Source organism: Solanum verrucosum, unplaced genomic scaffold (genome assembly GCF_900185275.1).
Source record: "Solanum verrucosum unplaced genomic scaffold, falcon-dt-bn FXZP01000261.1, whole genome shotgun sequence".
NCBI classification, from domain to species: Eukaryota; Viridiplantae; Streptophyta; class Magnoliopsida; order Solanales; family Solanaceae; genus Solanum; species Solanum verrucosum.
The window spans coordinates 6886177-6913611 of NW_026019969.1; the positions used below are offsets into that span (position 1 = coordinate 6886177).

Consider the following 27435-nt stretch of genomic DNA (forward strand, 5'->3'; position numbering starts at 1 on the left):
GAAGGTGTTCTTGTATTTTGCGTTGTTATGTTTAAAGAGACATAATAACAATATGTGTACCTTATAACAAGGAAGGTGTTCTTGTATTTTGCGAGTTTGGATAAAGGTCTAGTTTTGTCATACGTCAAAAGTTTGATTTTTACTTTTCGTTAAAAAATTGATTTATTTATATTTTTATTGTTATAATTTTGGCTCGGAATTTGTCTTTAATAATGAAATATTAATATTACTAGCTTGAAAAACCACATAGACAAATGTTATTACTTATTAGGAGGAGTGACACCGCATTATGATAAAAAGGGGAAAACTCTCGATCATGATTTTTTCTCTATACTTAGGGATCGAACTCGAGATCATTCTCTGATAAAGAATGTTAGTGATAACATGTTATAATTGCTTACCATTATGGGGTTTAAGGGTGCAACACTATTACAAACAAAGGGTTTTTCTACCTCTAATCAATATGAAATTTGTGTTAAAAAACACGATTTTCCACCATATTTCCTACTGAACCAGCTCTCTAAGAAAACACATGATGAAAAATAGACTCGTTAAAATATCGAGAAGCTTCCTATTTTTCTTGTGTTAAACACTGTAATTTTTTCTCAGATTCAATCAAAATATCATTATGAAATTACTAAAATTAATTAGTACTATTAGATACATCATCCCAAAAATAAGTTTAAATCTTAGGTCAAATCTAAGCTCCTTGGCAAATTGACTTTCTGAGGTAAGCCAAAATATGTCCAAACTATGATTAATTAGTTTAATGTGTTAGCTTTAAACTAAGTTGGCGTCATCATAATAAAATAGTATATGCAATTATGAATAATTATATTATAAAGAACCACGCTCAAGATCTTTGGTGGGCTTTCTTTGAATGCATGCATTGTAATTTGTATGTAATAAGACTCTCTAAGCAAATGGGAAAAAAAGATTATCAATCTGACTCATTTTTGGAATTTTGAAATAATATAATCACTTAATCAAGTGGTCATTTCTCTAGTTGGAGGTCTAGTCATTCATACTCATGTTTCAAAATTCAAATTCCATATCTTATAACTTTCTACTTTTTTTTTCATGCCATCACCATCGTGATCATATCCATATATTATCCCCATTATATTATATATTGTTAGCGATGGCCCATATCTAAGCAGCCCAATTAATAAAGTTGTGATTTTGGAAACTCGATGAAGTTTGACAGCTCTATCTGTCAATGAGTATAATGGGATGATTGAGATCATTTTATTTTTTTGTTAAAAGTTTTAGTTTCGAAACTTGAAAATAAATTACTTTCTCATAACAAGCGTACTTATAAATATGCGCTAATCCACATTACTCAAATTAGTTGGCTTTTGAAATATAATACCGAATGCAAAAGTATTTTGAAAATAATAATAATAAGACATCCAAGTGCTTTTATGTTCTAAAAAATTAACACCTTAAGTTCCTTTTTCTTTTTCTTTTTTATAATGTATTGTTTTCTTATTTGTGTATATAGTTTTTAAAAAAATTATTCAAATTTAGTTACTTTGTACCTATTGTTACTATATTATATACTTTTAATTATGTTTTATATAACAATTCAATGTAGAAACGTTCTTGATCTAAAGTTATCTGCACACGATTGTATCACTTATACGGTATATATTCTTAATTTAGCCCAATCTAAGGTGGGGTTAGTCAAAATTTAAAGAATGAATAACTTATTAAGAATTCACGTGTGGAAGCAACTTTATTCTAAATCTTTCTTGATATTATTAAGGAGATGAGGTGGGCATGAAATCCAAATGGGTCCATATCATAATATACTACTCCTTAAACTATTATAAACTATACTCCTCTGCCTAATTTATGTGACTTACTTTCCTTTTTAGTTCGTCTAAAAAGAATGACATATTTTTATATTAAGTAACAATTTAACTATAAAAAACTATGTGTCAAGTCAAACTATCTCACATTGGGACCCCCGGAGTACTATATATGATTAGAATGCGATTGATAAGATAGGATAAGAGAATTTTTGTCATACTCCTAACTGTTTCAAGTGTATGCATGTGGCTACTCAAGAAGCATGCTTTTTTTCCCTTTATAGATACTTGTAAACCTTTCCACGATCGAGATTAGCTTCTGATTGTGACAACGACTTGTCTTTTTTTTTTTTCTCGGCGTCCGATATTCACATTGTATATCAAAGTTCAATATTTTTTTATTTGTGCTGCATACGGTCATATTTGAGCACCCCTATTAGGGTCATTATTTCCTATTTAGAGCTTGAATTTGAGACTACTGATTAAGAGAATAATAGCTTCATCCACTGTATCTTATTCGTTGATGGTGACTTGTCTTATATCAATAATCGATATATATTTTTCTGTTTATTAAATAAAATAAGGTGCAAAAAAAATAAAACAAAAAGTAGAATCAATCGTTTCAAGAAAAATCTTGATTTTCGATAGAATATACATCAACTAGTATAGAAAGATATGATACACAAATTTTATTATTTCAATAATTAATTTATAAGCTTCTAGAAGGCATCACTAATTTTTTAAAATTTTTATCAATCTAATTAAGATTTTCCGTTAAGGAAGATATTGAATCATATTCCACGAGTACTACAATGTTATAGCGTAAAATTGGGAGTCTGAAAATTTTGAGAACTTGAAGAATTCTCCGCCACAAATAAATAAATAAATAAATAATAGATAGAAAAATACAAATATTTATAATTGTGCAAAATATACTTTAACAAGAAACTTAAAAATTAACTCAAATCTTATTTAGACATGAGTTAAAGTAAACTAAGTTTCCTACTCAACTTTATATTAGTCATCCAACAAAACATAAATTACTAATTCCTGCAGCATTTTTCAAGAATTTAATTTAAATTTTAGTTGATTATATATATTATAATTATCATATAAAAAATAATGAAATAGCTCACATGTTGAGGTTATTTGAACTGTCTAGTCGATCAGACCTACCCACTTAACCGACCTTATATTTTCCCCTACATGTGAATATAGCCGACTAGCATCCATCATATTCCAAATGGAAAAAAAAAAGAGAATATAAGCAAATGTCTCAATTTATACGATATATTTTTTCCAGTTAATTTTATAAGAATAACAAAATTTTGTTTGATTATTTAATAATATTACTAATATTAATTTTATGTATACTAGGTTCACTCGTTTGAAATAATTTTAAAATATTATAAAATTTTCTTGTATTTCTTAAATTATGCGACTGATCAAATTGCGTCATATAAACTGAGACGGTGGATACTATAATATAGTGGGTCATCAAACTAAATTCTATGACGACTATGACCATCTTTTTAAAGAAGACTCTTCAAATCATTCATTTTTTTCGTCTAAGAAAATGATTGAAAGAGAATGAGAAAGCACAATGTGAAGGAAGGATGAAATCCCAACTTTCTTCATTTGCGCTTCAACTTTTTCCAACTATATAAAGGAGCAATGATGAGATTAGTTTAGTGGTCACGAATAGAGGAAGTAACTAGGAAAAATAGCACCACTAGCACACATACAATTGTGTACTACAATAACAAATTCAATGTAATTGTATAAGTAAGATTATGAAAAGATCGTAAAATCAATTTATTCAGTCTTATTTTTATTTTTATGAGATAGTAATATTATTTTTGATTGACTCTCGATAATCTTCTTTTTTATTTGAATTTAAAATCAATAATGTGAACAAGTTCATACTGACGTAATTAACTCACACGTCATATAATTGTGTGCTAGCTTCAAGTCCTCTTTCTTTCCTCTCTTTTTTTTCCCTTGTTTTTTTTTTTTTTTGGGTAGTAAATGATTGTGTGAATTTCAAGAATTGAAAGCTAATGATTGTGAAAGCTCATTATTTGAATCTTGGTGATAGGAAAATGTCAAAGTAATCATTGTGACAGAGACCTCTTAACCTTTTCTCCAATTTCAACAGGAAGAGATTTGCTTTTTGTTAGTTGAAAAATACTCCTAGAAAAGATTAGAAGTAGCGTGGAGTTGGGAATACTTTTAATATTAAATTAGTTATATAAAAAAATGTATTAGTACTAATTTTGATATGGTTATTTATACATAAATTATTGTATTCTTTATAACATCGCTATGCATATATGATGATCTCTACTGCTATACACTATTCACTGCATACTAATATTTGTGTCATATATTCTTGCATAACTAAACCATTCCTTTTCTTATTATTATTCCATACATAACAATTAACAACAATTATAATTTTTACCATATTGCATTTATTTATTCAACAATCATAAGTCCTTTAAAGAGTGGCATAACTTGTTGCAACATTGATGTGCAAATATAAATTTATAACCCATAAAAAGATTATTTATCTTAAAGAAAAAAACTTAAAGACCTGCAAAAAAAAAAAGAGTACTTTTCTGGATTTGGATTTTAAGTAAATTTTGGGCTCAAAGTTAATATGAAATGGGCTGAATAAGTACCCTGAGGCTAGATAGTGTCAAATGGGCTATGCTGTATTTTTTGTTGGGCTCAAAACACTTATTGGTGGCAGCAGTTTTCATTTTGGGAAAATTGTATATAATAGCAAACTATTAATTCAAATTAAATGCTATAAATATAGTTTGATTTAATTGTACCTCATAGCAAATTATTATTATTTCACTTCTCTCCTGGTGAATCTCGCTCGCCACTCTCGTTCTCTCCCTCGCCTCTCTCGTTTTTTATACAAACGCAAGTGTATAAAGTGCGTTTGTGTTTGTATAAAGCGAGAGAAAATTGTATATATACATATATTTTCGTTCCCCTCTCCCAGATCTCGCTCGCCACTCTCCCAAATCTCCCTCTCTCACTCGCCTCTCTCACTTTATACAAAAAACGCAAATTGTATAAAATGCGTCTGTGTTTGTATAAAACGAGAGAAAATTATATATATACATATATTTTCGTTCCCCTCTCTCCCCTCTCCCAGATCTCGCTCGCCACTCTCCCAGATCTCACTCTCTCACTCGCCTCTCTCACTTTATACAAAAACGCAAATGTATAAAATGCGTGAAAATTGTATATATACATATATTTTCGTTCCCCTCTCCCAGATCTCGCTCACTCACCTCTCTCACTTTATACAATTGATCTTTTTGTATATGTATACCAAAGCAGATTATACAACTGTTTTTTTTTTGTATATGTATAGCGAATTATACATATATATATGTTTGCTATGGAGCGCAATTATACAAACTTTGTTATAGCATACGAATATGAATTTTGTGTTTGCTATATGTGAAAGTTGCTCTTTCATTTTTAAGAGTGAATTTAAATAAAATGATTTAAGGTTACATATTCAATTTCATAATCCATTAGCTTAAGAATACTTATATATTAGTAATGAGATAAAGGCTAAATTGGCAATCGATACATCAAACAACGTATTTCTACGAGGATTAAACATACTAACCAGAGAAAGCTCTAATAATGTATCAGGATAGTTTACACTTTTACATTTTTTTTCCTAATCATATTTTAACAGAGTAAAGAAAAATTGATTTCAAATTTTGATTATAGAATTTTTTAGAGGTGTACATGACCGGGTTGGTTCGGATTTTTCAAATATCAAACCAAATCATTTATATAAAAATTTTAAATTTATAAACCAAATCAAACTAATAAAACTCAGATTTTTTCGGGTTTTTCAAATACCAAACCAAACCATTTGTGTCGAATTTTTGAATTTTTAAATCAAACCAAACTAATAAACCTCGGATTTTTTTTCTTTAGGTTTTTGGATTTTTCTGGTAAAGTATTCATACAAACATTTAATTAATTTGTGCTCTAAATATTTGTTTAGTCCAACCAAAATACAACTATCTAATGTGTTTCTTAAGAAAATAACACAAAATATGAGATTAGTGATGACACTAAAATATTCAATAAAAAATAATAATGAAATCATATAAAATAAATATTGCAAATTGATAAGTCATAATGAAAATGATCATCATTTAAAAGTACTAAATCATGCTAAATAAGTATTAATTACATGATTAAACATTAAAAAAAATTAAAATTAGATTTTATATTTTAATGTAAACTTTTGAGTTAAGTAGAGCTGTTAATATATGATGGTCCAGTCCATTCGAATTAGTCCATCGAGCTTCGAAAGCAGCAACAAGTCAGTCTGTGCATACTATCTCAATTATTTTCATTTTCTTTTACACCCAATTGAAGGGGAATTAAATATTTGATGAGTCAGATCGGGTTCCCATCCCATCATTATGTGAATTTTGGGCTGCGTTAGGTCAGATTAGATTTTAAAAATAATAATTCTTTAAAAAATATATTTATGAGGAATTGACACAGACATACAATTATTATATATAATTGGCAATATATAGCCCAATATTAATTAGCAATTAATAGCCTAAAATAAAATTAGCACGTATTAGCCTAAAAGAAATAAAACCAACTTTTTATAGTTTTTTTCTTTTTATCAGGTGCAACCAACCCACATTAATTAAGGAGATGTGAGATTATTTTTTCTTCCTTGTTTTTAACTCCTGTAATTAAGGAAGTTAGCTTTTCAATTTCTTTAAATTTTTAAACTCAACTTTATTTAACCGTCTATTTAAAAAAATAGTAACGTAATTTACAGAAATATAAAGATATAATTTATTGTAATTTTATGATTTTTTTTTTACCAAACAACAATAATTAGTTTATTAGAAAACCATTGCCTACTTTTAAGAAGTGATATATATATACATATATATTTATTAGTTAACCCGTTAAAAAAAAAGGTTACACCAACTTTTAAGGAATGAATTTTAAAAAATTCTTTAAATAACTTATTAAAAGATTGTGACTACTTTTAAGGTAAGAAAATATATTATTAATGCTCTAACGTGTATTAATTATCACATAATCGACAATAATTAATCAAATAATATTAAATGGCATTTTATTAGAAACTGTAATAATAAATATGCATAAATTATACAATAATTAAAGTTACAATTACATAATGTATACATAAAAAAAAATATGTATACACAAAAAAATATTCATAAAAATAGACATGTAAATTTTATTGATGTATACAGTAATTGTAGCATGTGTACATAAACTTTATATTGTATACATAAGAATATTATCATCAATTATACGTATTACTATAATGAATACAAGAATGAGATTAATAAGATACATATATAAATTTTATTCATTAAGTACATGTGATTTTGTTTATGTATACGGTAACTACACTCTGTATACATTAGTTCATATTCATCGTGTATTCAGTGATTTGTATTCACATAATAAACTTGTATACTTTAATTTAAATTGATATTGGAATTCATTGCTATACATTGGGTTGTATTCATCAAAATCAACATTCTGATTTTTTACGAAGATCTTTCTTACCCATGAAATTGAGAACAAAAATTTCAAAAAACTATTACCTGAATTTTCGCCAAAAAAGTTTTAAAAACTTTAGTTCCACAAATCACAAATTTTCAAAACTAATGGGACGAGAAATGCTACATAATTATATATTAAAAGAAATTATTGGAAGGATCAATCAATAAACATACAGTTATATCTGATTTGCATAGACAGAGTAAATTAAGGAGAATAAGAGAAATTTTAGAAGAGAAGCAAATATACATATGAAAAGGATTTTAGAAAGAAAACAAAAGAAGGTTGAATAACCTAAATTTTCGCAAAAACAAAATTGAAAGAACTTCAATTCTACAAATCATGAAATTCAACAATTAATTTGACAAGAACAAGATTATATATAAAGATGATTTTTAGAAATATCCATGAAAAAAACATATTGTTATATCTGATTTTCATAAACATATTGAATTAAGGAGAAGAATTGAAATTAGGGAGAGAATTACGTATGAAAATAATTATGGAAAGAGAAAAAGGAGACAAAAAAGAGAAGAACTCTATTTTAAAAGTGTTGACAAAATAATAAAAAAAAGAGATAAAATAGGGATAATAAAACAATATTTTTTTAGAACGCGTGTTTGAGAAAAATAAGGAGAACAAAAATACATTTAAAAAAGAAAAAGAAAAACAACTATTCAATGCCAAATAAATAAAACAAAATATTTTTCTTGCTAAAAAAATAAAAGTGGGCTATTTCTTGCTAATTTAATATATAGGGTGTTATGCTGTGTCATTTTGTCTTTTATGTAAACACTAGATATAGGACCCCGTGCCAGCACGGGGCCCAATATATATATTTTTTTTATTTTAATTTATGTCATATTATGGAATTTGAAAAGTTATTGAAATTTCTATATGATTTTAAAAATATTTTAAATTTTTAGCTATTGTGATTTGTAGTACTTTTTTTTAACATAATTTTGAAAATAATATTTATTACTCTGTTTGTTCTAATTTATGTGGCACATGCAAAATTTCAAATATTAACCCTTTTTTATATGTCTCTTTAATATATTAAGTTGTTAATTATTGTATTTTATAGTACATTTTGAACCTAATTTTTTAATAATATATGTTATTTGCCATGTCCCAATTTATGTGGCATTAATTGATAGATTTGTTGGAGTCGAGAAATTTATTTTGTTAATTATTGTAATTTATAGTTTTTTTTTCCGTCAATTACAAACAATATATGTTGTTAATTGATAGAATACTTTTAATGTATTTTTTTTTTAAAAAAATATGTGTGACTCTCCATGTCCCAATTTATGTGGCACATGTAAAGTTTTGACAATTAAGCAAAATTTTAATACATTTAAAAAAATATTTTTAAGTCGTTAAATTTTAAGTAATTTAAATTGTTGTATTATTTATTACAATTTATAATGCTTTTAAAGTAGTTTAAATATTGTACTATTTATTATGATTTATAACAATTGTTTTTTAATTTATGTCATATTATGGAATTTGAGAAGTTATTGAAATTTTTATATGATTTTAAAAATATTTTAAATTGTTAGCTATTGTGATTTGTAGTACTTTTTTTTAACATAATTTTGAAAATAATTTTTATTACTCTCTTTGTTCTAATTTATGTAGCAGATGCAGAATTTGAAATATTAACCCTTTTTTATATCTCTCTTTAATATATTAAGTTGTTAATTATTGTATTTTTTAGTACATTTTGAACCTAATTTTTTAATAATATATGTTATTGGTTCATGTCCCAATTTATGTGGCATTAATTGATAGATTTGTTGGAGTCGAGAAATTTATTTTGTTAATTATTGTAATTTATAGTTTCTTTTTCGTCAATTTCAAACAATATATGTTGTTAACTGATAGATTTTTTGGAGTGGACTTATTTTTTATTAATTATTGTAATTTATTGTTTCTTTTTCGTCAATTTCAAACAATATATGTTTATTATATAATCCATTTTATGTGGTACCAATAGAATTTAGAGAGTCAATTAAATTTTTTATATAAATTTTAAATAATTAAGATGTTGATTATTGTAATGTATAGTATTACTTATATTATTTGTAAATATATTTAAATATTATATCTTAGGTTTTTTATCCTAATTTATATGGCATTGATATAATTTAAAGTGTCAAATAATTGTTAATTATTGTAATAGATAATATGGAGTATTTAAGTCATTTATAGTATAGTAATTAATATATCATATGTAGTATTTAAGTGGAAGGTGGTGGGGCCCACTTATATAGTTTGATAAATATATTGGATATTAGTAGTGATTTATAGTATAGTAATTAATAATATATAATATGTAGTATTTAAGTGGAAGGTGATGGAGCCCACTTATATATTTTATAAATATATTGAACATTAGTAGTGATCTTATTGACACAATGGTAGTCATTCCTAGAGTCTTCTATAATATAGTAATTAGCCGAACCTGAATTAATAAGTGGGATGTTATTAAGTCTGGGAGCCCAATGGATGTTTAGGTTCGAGTCCTATGAAAAAATTCTTAGGTAATAATGTATAAATTATAGGAACCACATATTATAAGTACTAAATAACATCATATCCCTTCTAGTTTTCTATTTACCAAAAATCTCTTAAAAATGACGTTTGTGGGATACATAGCGTTATGTACGAGATACATTAGGTTTGATACATTTCACATAGCGGGATACATAGCGTTGTGCACAGGATACATGCGGGATACATAGCATTGTGCACGGGATACATAACGTTTGATACATTCCACATAGCGGGATACATAACGTTGTGCACAGAATACATGCGGGATACATAGGTAAATAAGGGATTTTTGAAATTTTAAAAATAAGTAGGGATAAATGAATATTAAAATGGGAAAAGGGTAAAAAATACCCCTCAACTTTGGTTTATTGTTTGACTATGCCCTCGCCGTTAAAATGAAGTTATTTTTACCCCTCCCGTTACTAATTTCACTAAATTTACCCCTCAATTGGATGGAAAACCCAAATCAATTAAAATTACCCAATTTCAATTAAATAACTCAATTTTTTCTCTTTTTAATCCGAACCCGACCCATTTATACCAAATTAAAACCCCAAATCAAGCTCCGACAATCCCCATTCATTTTCTCCGTTTTCCGGCGAAACACCACCAAAACAACCTCCAAACGACCACCTGAAACCACCACTCAAAACTCCCAAAAATCAGAAACGACATCAAGCAGAAAACATTAACAACAAACCCATTTTCCTCTACTCTCCAGTGACGACAACAAGATCTTTCTTCTCCATTTCCTGCCAGTTCCAAGCTGGAACAACATTAAGCAAACCACCCACCGTCGGAATCATTCAAACAGCCGTGAAAACCAACCTGAAACAACTCTCAAACACCACCCTCTCCACGCCAAAATCCAGTGGTAAAACCACACTTCAGCCCACCAGAACCCAGACCTCAATCACCCAAGCTAAAACAACCAGCAAATGACCACCAGACCACTAGTTCTCCGACCTCCAAACAACCAACCAACAAAACCCCAACCAAAACCCCATCGGAAAACAACTGAAGCACCGCTAACAGATCAAACCAACAACACAATCAGGCGAGAATCAAGGCTCGAAAACAACAGCCACAACTTCATATCTGGCTAGGCTCAACAAGCAAGCAATATCATAGTTTCAGATTTGCCTGCAGGAAAGCAAAATTCGATGATTGAACGAGCTCCAAGCTCCGACCACACTGAAACAGTGGTGCAATTTTAGTAGGAAGGACAAATATGCATGAATTTAACTACAGAATATTTGTTGTCAATTTTAGTAGTATGTGTTTCAATGGAAGAAGGAGATGGAGAAGATTAGAGAGATGGGTTTAGGGTTCTAATTTGATATAAATGGGTCGGGTTTGGATTAAAAGAGAAAATCGGGTCATTTACTTGAAATTGGGTAATTTTAGTTGATTTGGAATTTTCATCCAATTGAGGGCAAAGGGTCAAAAATACCCATCAACTTTGGACGGATCGGGCATTGGGTTTAAAATGGGGAATGGGTCTTTTTTTAAAATTTGGGTTAAACTGAGTCAATTTGGGGATTTCCATCCAATTGAGGGGTAAATTTGGTGAAATTAGTAATGGAAGGGGTAAAAATAATTTTATTTTAACGGCGAGGGCATAGTCAAACAATAAACCAAAATTGAGGGGTATTTTTGACCCTTTTCTCTATTAAGATAAGTAAAGGAGTGTAGTTAAATTTGTCCAATAATTAAAGCTACATACAGTGTAATTATATTACCATAAAAAAATTGTGAGCTCCAGACTCCAGTTTCTGTTCGTCGCCTCTATGTTTCCCTGTTCCTAATCAAGACTTCTTCTATAGTTCCATCGTCGATATCCATGTCGATAACATATTTCCGGCGTCTTCACTACTCTCGTTTACCCCTCCGTTGCCTCCACACAGCAAATTCAGAGCCAACCTCAACCTCAACCTCAACACCCAATTTGTTTTCAGACCCACTTTTCAAATCTAAAGTTTCAGAATTGATTTCAAACCAGCACTGGTCTCAGCTGAAGGACCTAATTAAACCCTTTAACCCAACTTCGTTTCTTGAACAACTTTTGGATTCTGGGTTTGATTCTTCCTCCATCTTGGGTTTCTTCAGGTGGTCTCAATTTTATCAGGTTTATCACCACCCTCTTGAGCATTTATGCAGAGTTCTTGTATTGTTAGTTAATGATAAAAAATACCCAAAGGTTCGATCTTTATTGCACGATTTTGTTAAAAATGGGAAGACTTATACGGTTTCTTCTGTTTTTCATACACTGTTGACATGTAGTGATAATGTGTGTGGTAATTCTATTATTGTTGACATGTTGGTATTATCATATGTTAATAATGGTAAACTTGATTTAGCTCTGGAGGCTTTTAGAAGAGCTGGGGATTATGGGTTTAAGTTATCTGTATTTTCGTGTAAACCAATGCTTAAAAGGGTGGTGAAAGAGGGGAAGTTTGAGGTAGGAGAGCTTGTGTATAAGGAGATGATTAGGAGGAGGATTGAGGTTGACTTGTACACGTTTAATATTGTAATTAATGGGTTATGTAAGGCGGGGAAGTTAAATAAGGCTAGGGATGTGATGGAAGATATGAAGGTTAGAGGGATAATGCCTAATGAGGTTACTTACAATACATTGATTGATGGGTATTGCAAGAGGGGTGGAGACGGGAAGATGTATAAAGCGGATGCACTTTTGAGAGAAATGATGGAGCAGGGGGTGAGTCCAAATGAGAGAACTTATAATACTCTTATTGATGGGTTTTGCAAGGATGATAATGTTGGGGCAGCCATAAAGCTTTTTAAAGAAATGCAGCTTCAAGGGATGAGACCGGACATTGTGACCTTTAATTCGTTAATTGATGGGTTATTTGGTGATGGGAAAGTTGATGAGGCTCTTGGTTTACGTGCAGAAATGATATGTTTGGGGTTGGAGCCTAATATTCGGACTTATAATGTAATGATAAATGGGTTTTCAAAAACTGAAGATGTTCAGAGAGGCTAAAGAGTTGTTTGATGATGTTATGAAGCAAGGGTTAGATCTAAATGTACTAACTTTTAACACAGTTATTGATGCTCATAGTAAGGCTGGAAAAATGGAAGAAGCAGTCGCTCTTCGTGAATTAATGTTGAGCAAACTGATTTGTCCTACCATTTCAACATATAATTGCTTATTAGGTGGTTATTATCGAGATGGAAATGTTGGAGCTGCAAAAGAGCTACTGGAGGAAATGGAGAAGAAGAGTGTGATGACAGATCTAGTAACTTACAATATTCGAATAGATGCAATGTGCAAAAGAGGAGAATCAAGAAAGGCAGTGAGACTTCTGGATGAGATGTCTGAGAAAAGGTTGGTCCCAAGTCACGTGACATACAACATTTTGATGGCTGGATATTGCCAAGATGGTAACCCAAAGGCAGCTGTTACTATTAGGAAAAGAATGGAGAAGGAAGGAAAGCAACCAAATATTGTCACTTACAACGTGTTGATTAAAGGTTTCTGTCAGAAAGATAAGCTGGAAGAAGCAAATGCTCTTTTGAACGAGATGTTGGAAAAAGGATTGGTACCCAATAGAATTACCTATGACATTATCAGAGAAGAAATGATAGACAAGGGATTTGTCCCTGACATAGATGGACACCTCTACAAGGATACTGTCAATTGTTAATTATGGTGGAGAAGTTTGAGAGTGGTCTAAATGTACTTTGTTCTTCTGGAGGGACAAAAGCAGAAGTCTTTGTGGCTCATGATTACATTGCAAGACATGTATGTGCTTTAATCCTCTTCTCTTGCTTTCGGTTTTGGTTTACAGTAGTTAAATGTACGAGGTTTATGGAGGTTAATCACATTTTCGTAAATTTTTCTTTGTGTAGATCAAGAGTTTGATAATTATATTAATACCTGTTCATGGGTGCAATTCAGCTGAGGACTTTTCTGCTTCCCCATGAATGATAATCTTCTGTGATCAGACATAGTTTCAACTGAAACAGAAGGTTAAATTGCATGACGCCTTCTTTAATTCTTGTTTTTTTCATTTTTCTTATTGCAATCCTCTGTGTTCGTGGGAGATAAGTGTATTATTAGTATGACACCAAGGTGGTGCTGTCAAAAATATTTACAATGTACCAACAGAATATCCCTTCCCATCCTTAAGTGGATTCTATGAGTTCTATCACTGATTCAGCTTCGGTTACAAAATTTTGTATACACCCAAAATGAAATACAAGTGAATAATTCATCTCAATCTTCTGAATAGAGTTTCCTGTATCTTTAGAACACTTGAGAGTTTCGCTTTCTCCAAACGGTCCAAGGATGAGAATAATTCAAAGATGAAATACTACTACTCCCTCCGTCCCAATTTATGTGGCACACATTCCTTTTAGTTTGTCCCATACAGAATGTCACCTTTTCTATATCTAGAAATAACTTTACTTTAAAATTCCCTTTATACCCTTAGTAAAATGATTTATAGCTACAAAATTATCTATCTAAGGTTTATTTTAGGCCACAAATTTAAAAAAAGTCTTCCTTTCGTTCTTAAACTTCATGCCTAGTCAAGCGGTGTCACATAAATTAGGAAAGAGGGAGTAAATGATTTGGTAATTCACTACTTTGCTGATGGTACAGATTCTGTGGTGGACCTATTTTCTCTTCTAAACAAATTAGTCTGTTCATTTGCCAAATTGCCTCCATTCATACTTCCACAAAATGTACCGTCACTTCCCTTAAAGTCCAGACTGCAACACAAGTCTGCTTGGTGAAATGGACTCTTTACATCAATATAAGTATATAACGACTTGTATAAAAACATCTACTGCATCTTCATAAAAGGAAATTATACAAAAACAACATTGTGCAATGGTTGATTGCAACTTACATTTTAATTGGGGATACAACAGATGACAGAATGAAGCAACTGCATATAAATGCAAAAAAAGGGAATAATAACCCAACCATTAAGCCTATTGACCTATTATATCTTCATCTTACTAAGTGGATTTCCAGTTTGTAGATGATTTAATTTAGAAGAAGCTGGTGTTCCCTGCTCATTCAGTCTCTTCAATCCAAGAGTTATACTTTCAGGGTTTATGGCGGTGAGTGTTGGAATACGACTTTTGATCTAGTTTTTCTCGGTTTAGTATGTCTTGGCATTTCTTATAGATCGGATGTCTTGTTTTCATCTATTTATTCCTTTTTTTTTTTCTTCAATTGAGAAATCTCGTCCTTAAAATAAACTTAAGAAGTTATAATAGACCTTTCTTAAAAGTTCTGATGTAACCCTTTTCTGATATCGTCATTGATCTTCTCTTTACTGTATTCTAGCTTGTCCGTGGGAAAATCATAGTTTGTTGCTGTTGCTTTGATGTTTACATTTAAAGTATGTTTGGATATTTTGGGTTCTATGCCCGAGTTTACATTTTTACTCTGACATATATATCATGAGTTTGCGTGGCTCAGACATTTCATGAAAGATGAATCTGTGGCTGTTGTTTCCAGAGTTCAAAGTTTGCTGGCGGATCCTTGGCTTGTTGACCACCTTCCACAATGTGATTTAAGGTGAGTGACCTACCAAGAGAATGCTTGTCTGGTTGGGAGTTCTTGCGTTGAACCCCTTAGCAATTATAATACCTGGTGAGACGTTTTGATCTGATCGGGTTTTGGGGAAAATCACTATCACTGAGGTTTTGATGAGAGATATATTAAAGAGCAGTCTTGAAGAGAATTGTGAGACTGAAGTAGGGGGAAGGGGATATTGGAGGAGTTGTTCTTTGCAAAGAAAATGCAGGATTAGGAGTTTTTTTTTTTTTTTTTTTTGCAAATAGTATATAATTTCTCTGATGTGCTCAGTGTAACATGAAATCTGTTCACAGGAATAGAATCCTCAATTTTTTTCCAGGCAATCTGTTTGGTACTGTACTAATGTATATGAGAATTCCAGTTACTTTATGATAGAAGGATCCAATACATCATACATGATGTAATTTGATTAAAAATTACAAAGAAATACTGACCAAACATTATCACCTCTTTAATATGGCCTGAATAATCTTCACCTCTTAAGTTAACTTTTGAGGTTGTAGTTGGGGTAACCCTGGAAGGTCATAAGTTTTGGAATTAACCATTTTAATATCTTATTATAGGGGAAAATGTTTAATTATACCTTTAACGTTGTCGTATATATAATTTATGTAATTTTTCGTTCATAGGAGACTCTACCGCTACCTTGCATCTCAATTATGCTTCTCCCATTAACGTTTTCAACGTAAAACAATCCTTTCTACTTCATAAGAGTATATAGTTGGACCTTTTCAATTGTTTAAGAATATATTTGAAAGTTTTCAGTTATATTTAAATTTTTTGTTTATGTAATTTCACTGTAACAAATATTAAGAGTCAAAACTGACCAATCGTCAATGAAATTATAGGAAGAAATTAACAATGTCAGACCAAAAAAAAAACGGAGAGTAAATTTAAGACAAATCGAATACTTCATAAATATAATTCATTTTTTTCTTTTCTAGTAATACACTTTGACTTGGTCCATTCACATCGTTTGATTGTAGAAGGAACTGTTGTATTTGTCAATAGAACTTTGCAAAATTATTGTTTAATTTAAATTAGTCGAATAATTATTATTTTTATTTGTCTTAAAATAAGTGTCACCTTAAAAATTTAGAACAAAAATAATACTTATGTGTTTTCAGCTATACATTTATTCTCTTACTATTTAATAATGTTCAATTTTAAAGAGTCATTTATTAAATATGAATAATTTAATAAACGACACATCACTCATTATATTTAGATTACAATTTCTTAATCAACGTATGTGTATGAAAAAAATTGTTTCTAGAAGCCTTTTCTACAGATAGGGCAGCTCTTCTTTTTTAGCAGTTCCATGCACGCATCAAAATTTGTCTTTTTCAAAGTAAATATTGAACCTAAATCATATGACTTTTTTTTAATTATAATAAGAGAACTCATTTATTTGACATTTGGTATTACCTTTTTCTCTCACCCAACATTTGATATTATCCGTTTAATTCGAATACACCTAAAAAAAAATATTTTGGAAATAAAGCGCTTTTCATTTAGAATTAAATTTTTATTATTGTTAAATAATATTTAAGTATGAACTAAAATTAACAGAAAGTAACAAACTCAAGATTCATTTAATCTGAGCCTTAAACAATTAAGAATTATTACGTCCAAATCAAATATCAAATAAATTAGTAATAAAATTCAGTCACATCCTAATCTATCTTTTCGCGCCATTCATCCGTTGCCACACTTATCCAATTCAACCAACTTTGACATTATTTAAAATATTATAAAGTATTATTCTTCGATTGGGTATTATTTTGAATTTCTAAGTGAAATGCTTTTGAGATTAGATTGGAATCAATTAATCCATAACTGCAACTGCCACTATCATTTTATTAAAAAAATAAATTATTTCGACTCATTAATCACGAGTTTAATCACCTAGAAAGATTGAAAAAAATTAGACATTTTGAATATGGTATAAGTATGTTTTTTATTTGCTCAAGTATGCATTCTTCCTTTCCTTTAAAACAAAATTAAGGAAAAATTGTCAACTCTTGAAATTTATGTTTCCTTCTCTTTATTCAATGTTTCAAATTCTCAGTATATGCTTTGGAACTTCAAAAGTATTTTGATTAGTGATGAGTTCGGTTACAACTTACAGAATATTTCGTTTAATTTGCTTGTAATTTGACTGAACGCAAGTTTTAAAAAATAAATTAAGATTTTTGAATTTTGTGAAAATCTTTGCCACATATGATTTGAATTTTTTAATTTTTATGTTATAGAATTTTAAGTTGAAAAAAGAAAAGAAAAATGAGGAGCTAGTCTGCCCCCGTCCGCAACCCTTTAGGTTGAGCATTTTCAGACCATTTCAAGTGAATGACTAGTCCGCCCTAGCCATCAAATTCCTTGGCTTGGACCGATTCTTTTTGACAACTCTAATTACTGATAAAAGGTCACTAATATCCATAAAATCAGTCCAAATGCTCGAAAACTGACCCGAACATGGAAAGTATGTGTCCAGTGAATATTTTGTATTTTCTAGAGGTGTGCATTACATTTGTCATCATGAACATCCTTCTCGCCTTCAAACTATCTATATCACTCTAAAAACACCTTTCAAAGGTTGAGTAACGTAATCCTCTTCTCCGCCTCCAAATCAATAAATAAACTTTCTGGTTTCCCCATATTAATCTCTTCCTTAATCATCTCTACCTACCATTTTTGTCTTTTCACCTTCTTATTTCTCCTTATTTTCTTGATTCCTTTTTGTTAATTCTTTTTCCCCCTTTCTTTCAATCCACCTTTGTTCATTGTCTCAAAAAAGATTGCCTTTTTTGCGACAACCCCATAATCTCAATATCACATTTCTAAAGTTGTTGTTTGTACTATTTATTTTGAGAAATTTCAAGGTGGGTAATTTATTTTCTGGGGTTGTTGCTGATTTTGATTTTTTCAATGACAATGAATTTGGGGTTTCTTTAGTTAGGAATCAATCTATGATCTCTGCCATTTCCATCACTTTTTTAGGCGATTGTTTTCGTCAATCTTTCTCTGTATTGTTTCTCTACCATTTTTATGATTTTTCATGAATAGAAATACCCACTAAAAAGTACTTTTTTAAATAAAAAAATTTGTTGAAGAACAGACTTTTTTGATTTGTATTGGCATTCTTGAAATCATAGATTTGGGGTACTGTTGATTTATATTGGAGAAAAAAAAATGTCACCTTTAAGGCAGAGTGCTAGTTCATCTGCATCAGATGATGATCAAAGGTATGCAGGAATGGATGAGAAGAAGAGGAAAAGGATGATTTCCAACAGGGAATCTGCGAGGCGATCGAGGATGAAGAAGCAGAAGCTTCTGCAAGATTTGACAGGGGAAGTGAGCAAATTACAGTCTGCAAATAAGAATATTGTGTCTAAGATTGACGAGACAACAGAAAGATATGCAATTTGTGCTGCACAGAACAATGTGTTGAGGGCACAGGCAATGGAATTGACTGATAGGCTCAGGTATTTAAATGATGTTATTGACAGTACTGGTTTGGCTGCTGGTGTTGCTGATCCTTTGTTGAAGCCGTTGCAGAATCCTTGTCCAATGCAGCCTATTGCTTCTTCAGGATTGTTTAAATTTTAATCGTCGTTGTGGCTTGTTTGGATAGCTTTGCTTCCATTAGTCCATATTTTAGTAGAGTTTCCTTGGATGGTAATGTCATGTTAGTTATGCCTTTGCTGGTTATGTTTTAGTGTATGCTGTGTCTGCTTACTCTTTTAACCATGTAAATACCAAGAATTAGCTTGGAGTTGTTGAATCAGATGTTTGTATCTTACCGTCTGGTCTTTGTTTACGATGATATTTACAATGAGGGATAATTGATTTGTTATGCCATGGCTGTTATTGAGAATTCAGGTTATGATCGTAGTGAAAGCTATCATGAATTGACTAGTTTTACATTGGTCACAAAGTCCTCCTTTATCCATTATTGAGAACGGCAACTGTTTGGATTTTGAAGAGCAGTAGTAGTTTGTCATGTTTACAATGATGATTTACAATGAGGAATAACTGATGTGTCATGTCATGGCTGATATTGAGAATTTAGGTAATGATCATAGTGAAAGCTATCATGAATTGACTAGTTTTGCATTGGTCGCAAAGTCCTCCTTTATCCATTATTGAGAATGGCAACTGTTTGGTTTTTGAAGAGCAGTAGTAGTTGGTATTGTTGTATTGTCACTGCTGTCAATGTCCTTCTTGGTAGCACGGATGATTATTTTGCTTGCCCTCAGTCCTTCTAGTGCCTTTTGGTTTAGGTAATCCGTAGGTTCAATAAGTGCAGCAAAGCTTGCATAAGTTCCAAGAGGGGTTGAGGCCGGTGTCATTTCCCTTTTTATCAGGAAAGCTTCCTCCAAATGGTGTCAACTGTAATAGAATGTAGCTAGATAACTGGTGCTGCAACATCCAAAATATATGGGATGGATTACATTGAACTAGATGAACTTTTCCTTGTCAAGTTTGTCTCAAAGTAGGAGTAACCTGTGTTTTGAGTCCGAGTGCTCTTCACATAGAGATACACTCATTGGTGACAGAACCCTCAGACAGAATTGCTGAGGCCAAAGCAGTAGTATTTAACTTGTGCCCGAATTCCACAGGGCATTCCTTCTCTAGTGCTATTTACTATTGTGACAACAATAACAACATACAGTGAAATCCCACAAGTGAGGGTAGAATGTACTTAGACGTTACCACTACCTCGTGGAGGTAGAGAGACTGTTTCTGAAGTTAGGATTTTGATAGTTTTTGTGTTCAAATTCTTTGATTGAATTTCAGATATTTCTTGTCTGATCAATCAATCTAGAAAATCAATGATTATATTGAACTTTTTCCTGCATAAAGTAGAATATAGCATCAACTATGTACAAAGTTTATACTAAGTAGTAATTCACAGAAGTTCCGGACTACTTCTGGTTAATCTGCTATGACATTATTTCCATTGTTGTAGAGAACTTTATCTGGAGGAAACTGATTCTTGTTATTTACTCAGATTATTGCTTATATCAAGCATATATATACATGTAACATTCACGTTTAAGCTAATGTGGACCGTTGGCCATTGAGTGTTATATACTCCCTTATGTCTTTGTATATTCGGGAGTACTTTAGCATCTTCAATAGTCAACCGGCAATGATAAAAGCCAATGCGAATTCTATTTGTTGAGCTGGAAACAAAGAGTAGATATGACAGGAAAGAGTATATTAGCCTCATTTTAAAGCTAGTAAGAATTAAACGTTTTGCAAAGAGAACTACACATTTGAGAAAACTAGTGGCCTCATTTTAAAGGTTCAACTTCTTTTCTTTACAGAAAATGGAAAGGTAACTCTATAATGAACAGATTATAGATCATACAGTAAATTGCACAAATTTGTCATACCAAAATTTTTGTCTTTCCGTTGCCTACAGGCAAAAAAACTCGCAATTCTGGCTTAAAAGCAGCTTAAACAAGCCAATTCAAATAGGCTCTGACTCAATTCTACATTAACGAATACAATATTTGATTTTTAAATTTTATATAAACACTACATCATTTAGTTTGCAGTATTAAACTTTCCACTGCTAATATTTTTTGAAAGTGTAAAAGAATTTATAAAATTTTAAAATAATTTCGTAAGGAATAAATTAATACAGTAGATCTTTTTTATTTATTTTTTCATGGTGCAGAAAGTGAATACACTGATATGACACGGGAGAGCATAATATCTTATAGAGTGCAATTTACTCTCCCGCTTAATTAACGAACTGCATAAATAAATAAATTCATTTATCCCGACGTCTACTGAGTCAACTGCTGCAGATCCAACTTCTTAGATTTGCTTTCATACTTAGGGTTTGGGTGTAGTAATTTTTGAGTTCAATGATTGAGAAAAAGAGGGTTCAAGTTCTTCTCTTTCTCGTTGGCCTACTAATTCTCAGCATCACCGGTAAGCAATCCAATTTTCGACGTTTTCCATGATTGATTCAATTTAGGTCTTGTTCTTTCGTCTAAATAGGGTTTAATTGCTATTGATTTTGGAAGTATTTGTTCAAGTTGAAGGTAAATGGCAGAGTATATTGACCAAATCTTGAAATTGACTAAGATTGTTGGTTTGGGATCTAACGAAGTCGGAGTTTTATATTTTTGGTTTGAAGCTATAGTTTGTTATGATCCACTGCGGTATTTTGGGGTTTAGTATGCCGCAAGAATGTTGACTGACTGTCCGGGTGACAAATGATTTCGTAGTGTTCTATTGTCTTGTTGTGAAGTAAAATTACATTTTTCTTTAGGTTTACGGAAGGTTGCTGTAGGTTGATGACCATCATAAATTCAATATTGAATTCTCATTATAGTTGGCGTTTGATGAATTTAAATGGTGAACATGGTCAATGAGGATTCATATAGCCTACCCTAACTTGTTTGAGACTGCATTGCAGTTGATAGTATAGTGTTAATGTCATCAAAAAGATACTGTACAGTGCAGGGACAATGGGAAATTAAAAGTACTCCTTATATAGTGGGGGTGATTAACTTATGATAAGGAGAGTATAGTTTGGGTGATTAACTTATGCATAAGGAGAATTCAATAATGTGGATTTGGAAACTCTTTTAATCTCTGGGTTGAAGAGAGTAGACTTGGGTAAATACTACTCCATATAATATAACATGATTTTATATTTTATGTAGATTTAATTACAAAAAAAGAATTGAAGTGGAAGAGGGTAGTAGTTTTCTGTGTAAAATGTTAGATCTAGGGCTCTTTAGCAGATATGAATGTAGAAAGCTGCGTATACTGTCAAAATTGAAATAAATTTGGCAAGTGAAGGAACATCTAGGCTTAGTCCATGCTCAGAAATGTGGAAAAGACTCCTCTCTTTTTTTTCAATGACAGAATTGTGGAAAAGACTTAGTTTTCCTTATCTGTGTCATACTATGTTTTAAGTTTTTATAGTAGTGATGGCAACTTGAAACCATGCTACATTCTTTTAGTCAAATGCTTTGTTTAACTCCCCATTCCCCTTGTAGAATTTCTCTCTTTAAGGTACAAAATAAGGAAATTATATTTGGGCTGAGTTAGTAGAAAGGGACTCTTCTCTAATACACTGTGAGAAAAAAGAGAAAGATGGAGGATGTAGGAAACGTAATGTCTTGCACTTTTTTGATGAAGATAATGTCTTGCACTTTTTCTTCTTTGATAAATCAAATAATTGTTTTATTAACTACGCACCAAGATGGTGTCAAAACAATTACACACAGTTTTGTAATTTTTTTGGTAATTTTAATAATTTTCATTTATTCAGTACCCTCAGTGGTAAAAAGTTGTATACAAGTGAATGGCTCAATCACAATTGACAAACAAGTTGTCCAAAGTATATATATATACACACTCACCTGTACTTCCTCTTTTACCAAAATATAAGATGTTTTGTGTTTAGCTTCCAAAAAAGTGCAATGAGGAGTTGAGGGCAAGCTTACTTGAGAGCTACGTGCCGTCCACTGTTGAGGTAGAGATTGAAGACCCTATTAATAGCGTAGCAATCCCTTTACCACCCCTCCCCCTTCTCTAATGTAATAAAATAAAATTAAAATGTGCAGTGAGCTATACGTAAGTAAATATGTTAGTAAACTAAATGGGCACTCATGATTCTCTATATTATCTTTTCAACCCTTCCAGAAACATCCTTTTGTTTGTTATTTTCACATGATTCAAAAAATGCATAAGGGTGACTTATGTCTTGTACTTGGTTCCTTTTATAGGCATAATTTACAATGAATATATCTGTATTTCTGATGTAGGGCACTAATAAGATACTACACATTTAACCATTTATGTTTAACTATCTACACTGAGCCATTTGACATGCCTCCAAAAGTTGGTCAATACAAGCTGTGTTTACCAAGCGCTTTACATATGTAACATTCAGCAGCGATTAGAGAATTGGTGAATACATCTATAAGCTGATCATTCAGTGTTTTATAGGCACTTTGCTCAGTGTCTATATTTCATTTGGTGTTTATGTTGACAACATAGCTATTACAGACAGTATTTAGGAGGCCATTTCTAAGTAGAAACATCTCGTTTATCTTCTTGAGATTAACAGTTTTCTTGTTAAGTCCGCTACGTCCAGATGAAGCACAATCATCCCACAGTATAAGCATGCTCTCGACATTCTTGGAAGTGACAAGAATGAAATATAATACTGCTTATGCAAATGTATTGCTTCCTTTGTTTCAATTTATGTGTCGTACTTTCCTTTTTAGTTTAAAAAGGAATGATACCTTCTATATTTAGTAACTCTTTAAATCCAACATCTCACAACATGTTTAAGACCATAAGATTCGAAGGTCATTTTGGTGCATTATACACATCTTTGGGTTAAGACCACAGTATTCAAAAGTCCACCTTACTACCTTAGGGTTCTTTTGGTAGAGTGTACAAATTGACCTGCAGTAATGTGTAATGTGCATTTTGCTTGCAGGTTAATTTGTACAGTCTACCTTACTTCTTACTTTTTCACTTGCAAGTTTCCGTTTATCAAACACAATGTTTGAATATGGACTATCTAGATGACTCAGCCAAACTGTATATGCGTCTCCTGTGATATAAGTGTTCATTCAGTCTTCATATTGAAGGCTTTTGAATATTGTGGTCTAGATGAAGCACAATCATCCCACAGTATAAGCGTGCTCTCGACATTCTTGGAAGTGACAAGAATGAAAGATTATACTGCTTATGCAAATGTATTGTTCCCTCTGTTCCAATTTATGTGTCGTACTTCCCTTTTTAGTATGTTTCAAAGAGAATGACACCTTCTATGTTTAGTAACTCTTTAATTCCAACATCCCCACAACATGTTTAAGACCATAAGATTCGAAGGCCATTTTGGTGCATTATACACATCTTTGGGTCAAGACTTAAGACCACAAAATTCAAAAGTCTACCTTACTATCTTAGGAGTCATTTGGTAGAGTGTACAAATTTACCTGCAGTTATGTGTAATATGCATTTTGCTTGCAGGTCAATTTGAACAGTCTACCTTGCTTCTTACTTTTTCACTTGCAAGTTTCCGTGTATCAAACACAATTTTTGAATATGGACTATCTAGATGACTCAGCCAACCTGTATATGCATTTCCTGTAATATAAGTATTCATTCAGTCTTCATATTGAACGCTTTGTCCTGGGTGGGTCTTGAAATATTGATGGATACATACTGCTGCATCCCAATGACTATCATGAGGATCCTGCAAATTTTGACTAACAGCATCAATAACGAATGAATATTCAAGTATATGATGGTAAGATAGTTCGATTTACTGATCAATACCCTACCTGTAGTTGCTAATGACTTTCATAATCCTGGAAGTAGCTTGACATAGAATCTTGGATGAGTCAATTGCTTTAACAGTTCTTCTATTTGCTCCCTCTAAATATAATCTTGTAGTTTTTGACTCTTTAAAGTCTTTTCTTTGTACCTATTGTGGCTGATATTGTGTAGAGAAATATTTAGTGCTTAAATCCTGAAATTTGGTGCTATGTGGGTTGAGTACTTCGTCTCGCTTTAGACAGTGTTAATTCAGGTATCAAAGCGTTAATTATGAACTAATATTCAATCTCTTTCTCAACATTGAAGCTTTCTTTTTTTTATTTTAACTTTTTTTTTTTGATGTCAAGGGAAACCCACAGCCGCTACCCTTTAGGTGCGCATAGGGTAAAACCCCCAACAATTAAAAATATCAACTGTGCTACTGGATAATTGCCTCTTACATATGTTCTGCCTACCATTTATTTCTTGATAAATTTGTTGCATTGACCATTCAACTGAGACTCTGGTTTTAGTGCCATGCATTCAAGAAGGAGCTGATATGGATATTACTATGTTATTGATTTAGCAATCACTTTGTGTTGTTTCCTGGGAATCTTTTAACCTTTGGAATGTTCCATTTTGGTATTATGTTGTGCACTCATTGCTACAGGATACTTTTATGCTCATACTTCATAATCTGCATGTATTTCCATACCAGCATCAGTTTCATCAAGGGGCTACTTTGAGGCACTTTTCTTTGAGTATTTTGTGCTTTAAGTTGTATCATTGACAGCGTCACAACTTTTAAGGATAAGGGGTTTCTTCAGTGTTAACCGTCCTACTCACCATTATTTGGTGCTTTGCTTATTCCGTTCCACCTTATTATACGTAATATCAATCAATTATCTAATATCTTGTTGCTTTCCAGCTGAAAAATGTAGGGAGTTGGTTGGTCAAGAGGCTGCATCGAAGAGTGGGGAATTTACTTGGTTGCACTGTTTTGATGGGAGTACGGGAAGCGTAGCATGTTTAGTCAAGGAAGGTGTGAAGCTTTACACTTATAACATCAGATCTTCTCATGTGGAGAGAGCAAGGAACTCAGCTATCGAGACTGCTCTGGCTGATGCCATATCACAAGGCATCGCAGCAAAAGAAGCAGCTAAAGTAGCTCAGAAAGAAGGAGCAAAAGCTGCAAAATTGGCCGTGCGAAAAACCAAGCGTATTGTTGGTCCGATAATTTCTGCAGGATGGGACTTCTTTGAAGCACTTTATCTTGGAGGTACACCAACTGAAGGGGTGTTGAGGGGTTCTGGTACCTTGTTTGGTGCCTATTGGGTTGGCTATCTCGGGGAGCAGACCATGGGTAGGTTTGGTTACTTGGTTGGAAGCGAGTTGGGCAGTTGGGTTGGAGGAAAGGTTGGATTAATGGTGTATGATTTGGTTAATGGAGTGGATCATTTACTTGTATTTCTCCAACTAAAGGAAATAGAAGTCGATGGAACTGTGTCGGATGAATTGTACAAGGAAACTATAGCTGAAAGTTCCGAGTTACCCAAGGACTCGTATGATAGTGAATCAACCACATATACAAGCTTTGAAACTTCTGAAGAGTCTAGTAGTTATGAAGCTCCTGCTTATGAGGACCCTGAAGTCCATGAAGAATTTTGGAGTGGATGACGTTCAAGCTGTGTTATACATGGTTCTTTTGATGTTATTAGACATCATGTGTCCTCTGCTTAATCACTACTTGTACAGGGAGAGGTTGTATTGTATTCTGTTATACGAAACTTTTACCTCATTGACTTGTAAAATGACACTAGAATAATTGCTTAGCCACATATTATGAATTCGGTGTAGTTTTGGATGTATTTCTGATGACAAAGCAAGAATTTCCCCTGTTAATGTTACAATATCTCTAGCAATTGGGTTTTGGTCAAATATCATTTGGGGACTCCCTCTATCTAGATTCACTTGAATGTTGCCCGTCCCAAGATTTGTTCAACCTCGACTACAAACTTTACTGTGTATTGTGTGTAGACAAGTGACAACAACATAATCTTAAGTGTGATTCCTCAAAAAGTACAAAACGATAAATTTATGACTGCATATCATTCTCCAAATCATCATGATCAGTATAAATGTGTTTTGCATGTGTTGCTAAATAAATAAAAATTCATATCAATATATGGCATGAATCATGATGTATCATAAACTCCCAATGGTGATTCATAATTTTGTAAATAAAAATAAAATGCCGAGCTTACTCAATCAAATTTGTGCATCTGACTTATGCCTAAGAAGAATAAACTATGACTCATTATCAAATAGAATCTTGTGATATCAAGATGAGGAAGAATATGTGAATATTATTGTATTATTCTGTTCAGCACATTATTGAAAATTACTGCCACTTTCTTTCCTACTGTGCTTTTTAAATGATCAGTATTTCTACTTCTCTTTCAAGTTGAAATCAAAATATATAGTACATTTGTTTCTAAAGTTTAAATGGTAAAAAAAGTTTAAGACAATTTTTTGTTATGAGCTATGTGGAGCTGCTGT

At 31.7% G+C, this 27435-nt stretch overlaps 3 protein-coding genes across 3 annotated transcripts; all 3 read left to right on the forward strand.

The window, feature by feature from the left end:
- Positions 1–11832: 11832 nt before the first annotated feature.
- On the forward strand, positions 11833–13681 carry LOC125816119 (pentatricopeptide repeat-containing protein At1g09820-like). Its single transcript, XM_049495712.1, is given in 2 exon segments — positions 11833–12966; positions 12968–13681. Coding segments are annotated over 2 exon segments (1824 nt in total). The 3' UTR covers positions 13658–13681.
- Positions 13682–18043: 4362 nt separating this feature from the next.
- Positions 18044–19369, forward strand: LOC125816434 (bZIP transcription factor 53-like). Its single transcript, XM_049496038.1, has one exon. It carries the CDS (start codon positions 18760–18762, stop codon positions 19174–19176), a length of 417 nt encoding a protein of 138 aa, XP_049351995.1. The 5' UTR covers positions 18044–18759; the 3' UTR covers positions 19177–19369.
- Positions 19370–21314: 1945 nt separating this feature from the next.
- LOC125816366 (uncharacterized) lies at positions 21315–26740 on the forward strand. The gene is made up of 2 exons (XM_049495963.1): positions 21315–21516; positions 25805–26740. The coding sequence occupies exons 1-2, from the start codon at positions 21450–21452 to the stop codon at positions 26551–26553; spliced, it is 816 nt and encodes a 271-aa protein (XP_049351920.1). The 5' UTR covers positions 21315–21449; the 3' UTR covers positions 26554–26740.
- The last annotated feature ends 695 nt before the right edge of the window (positions 26741–27435 follow it).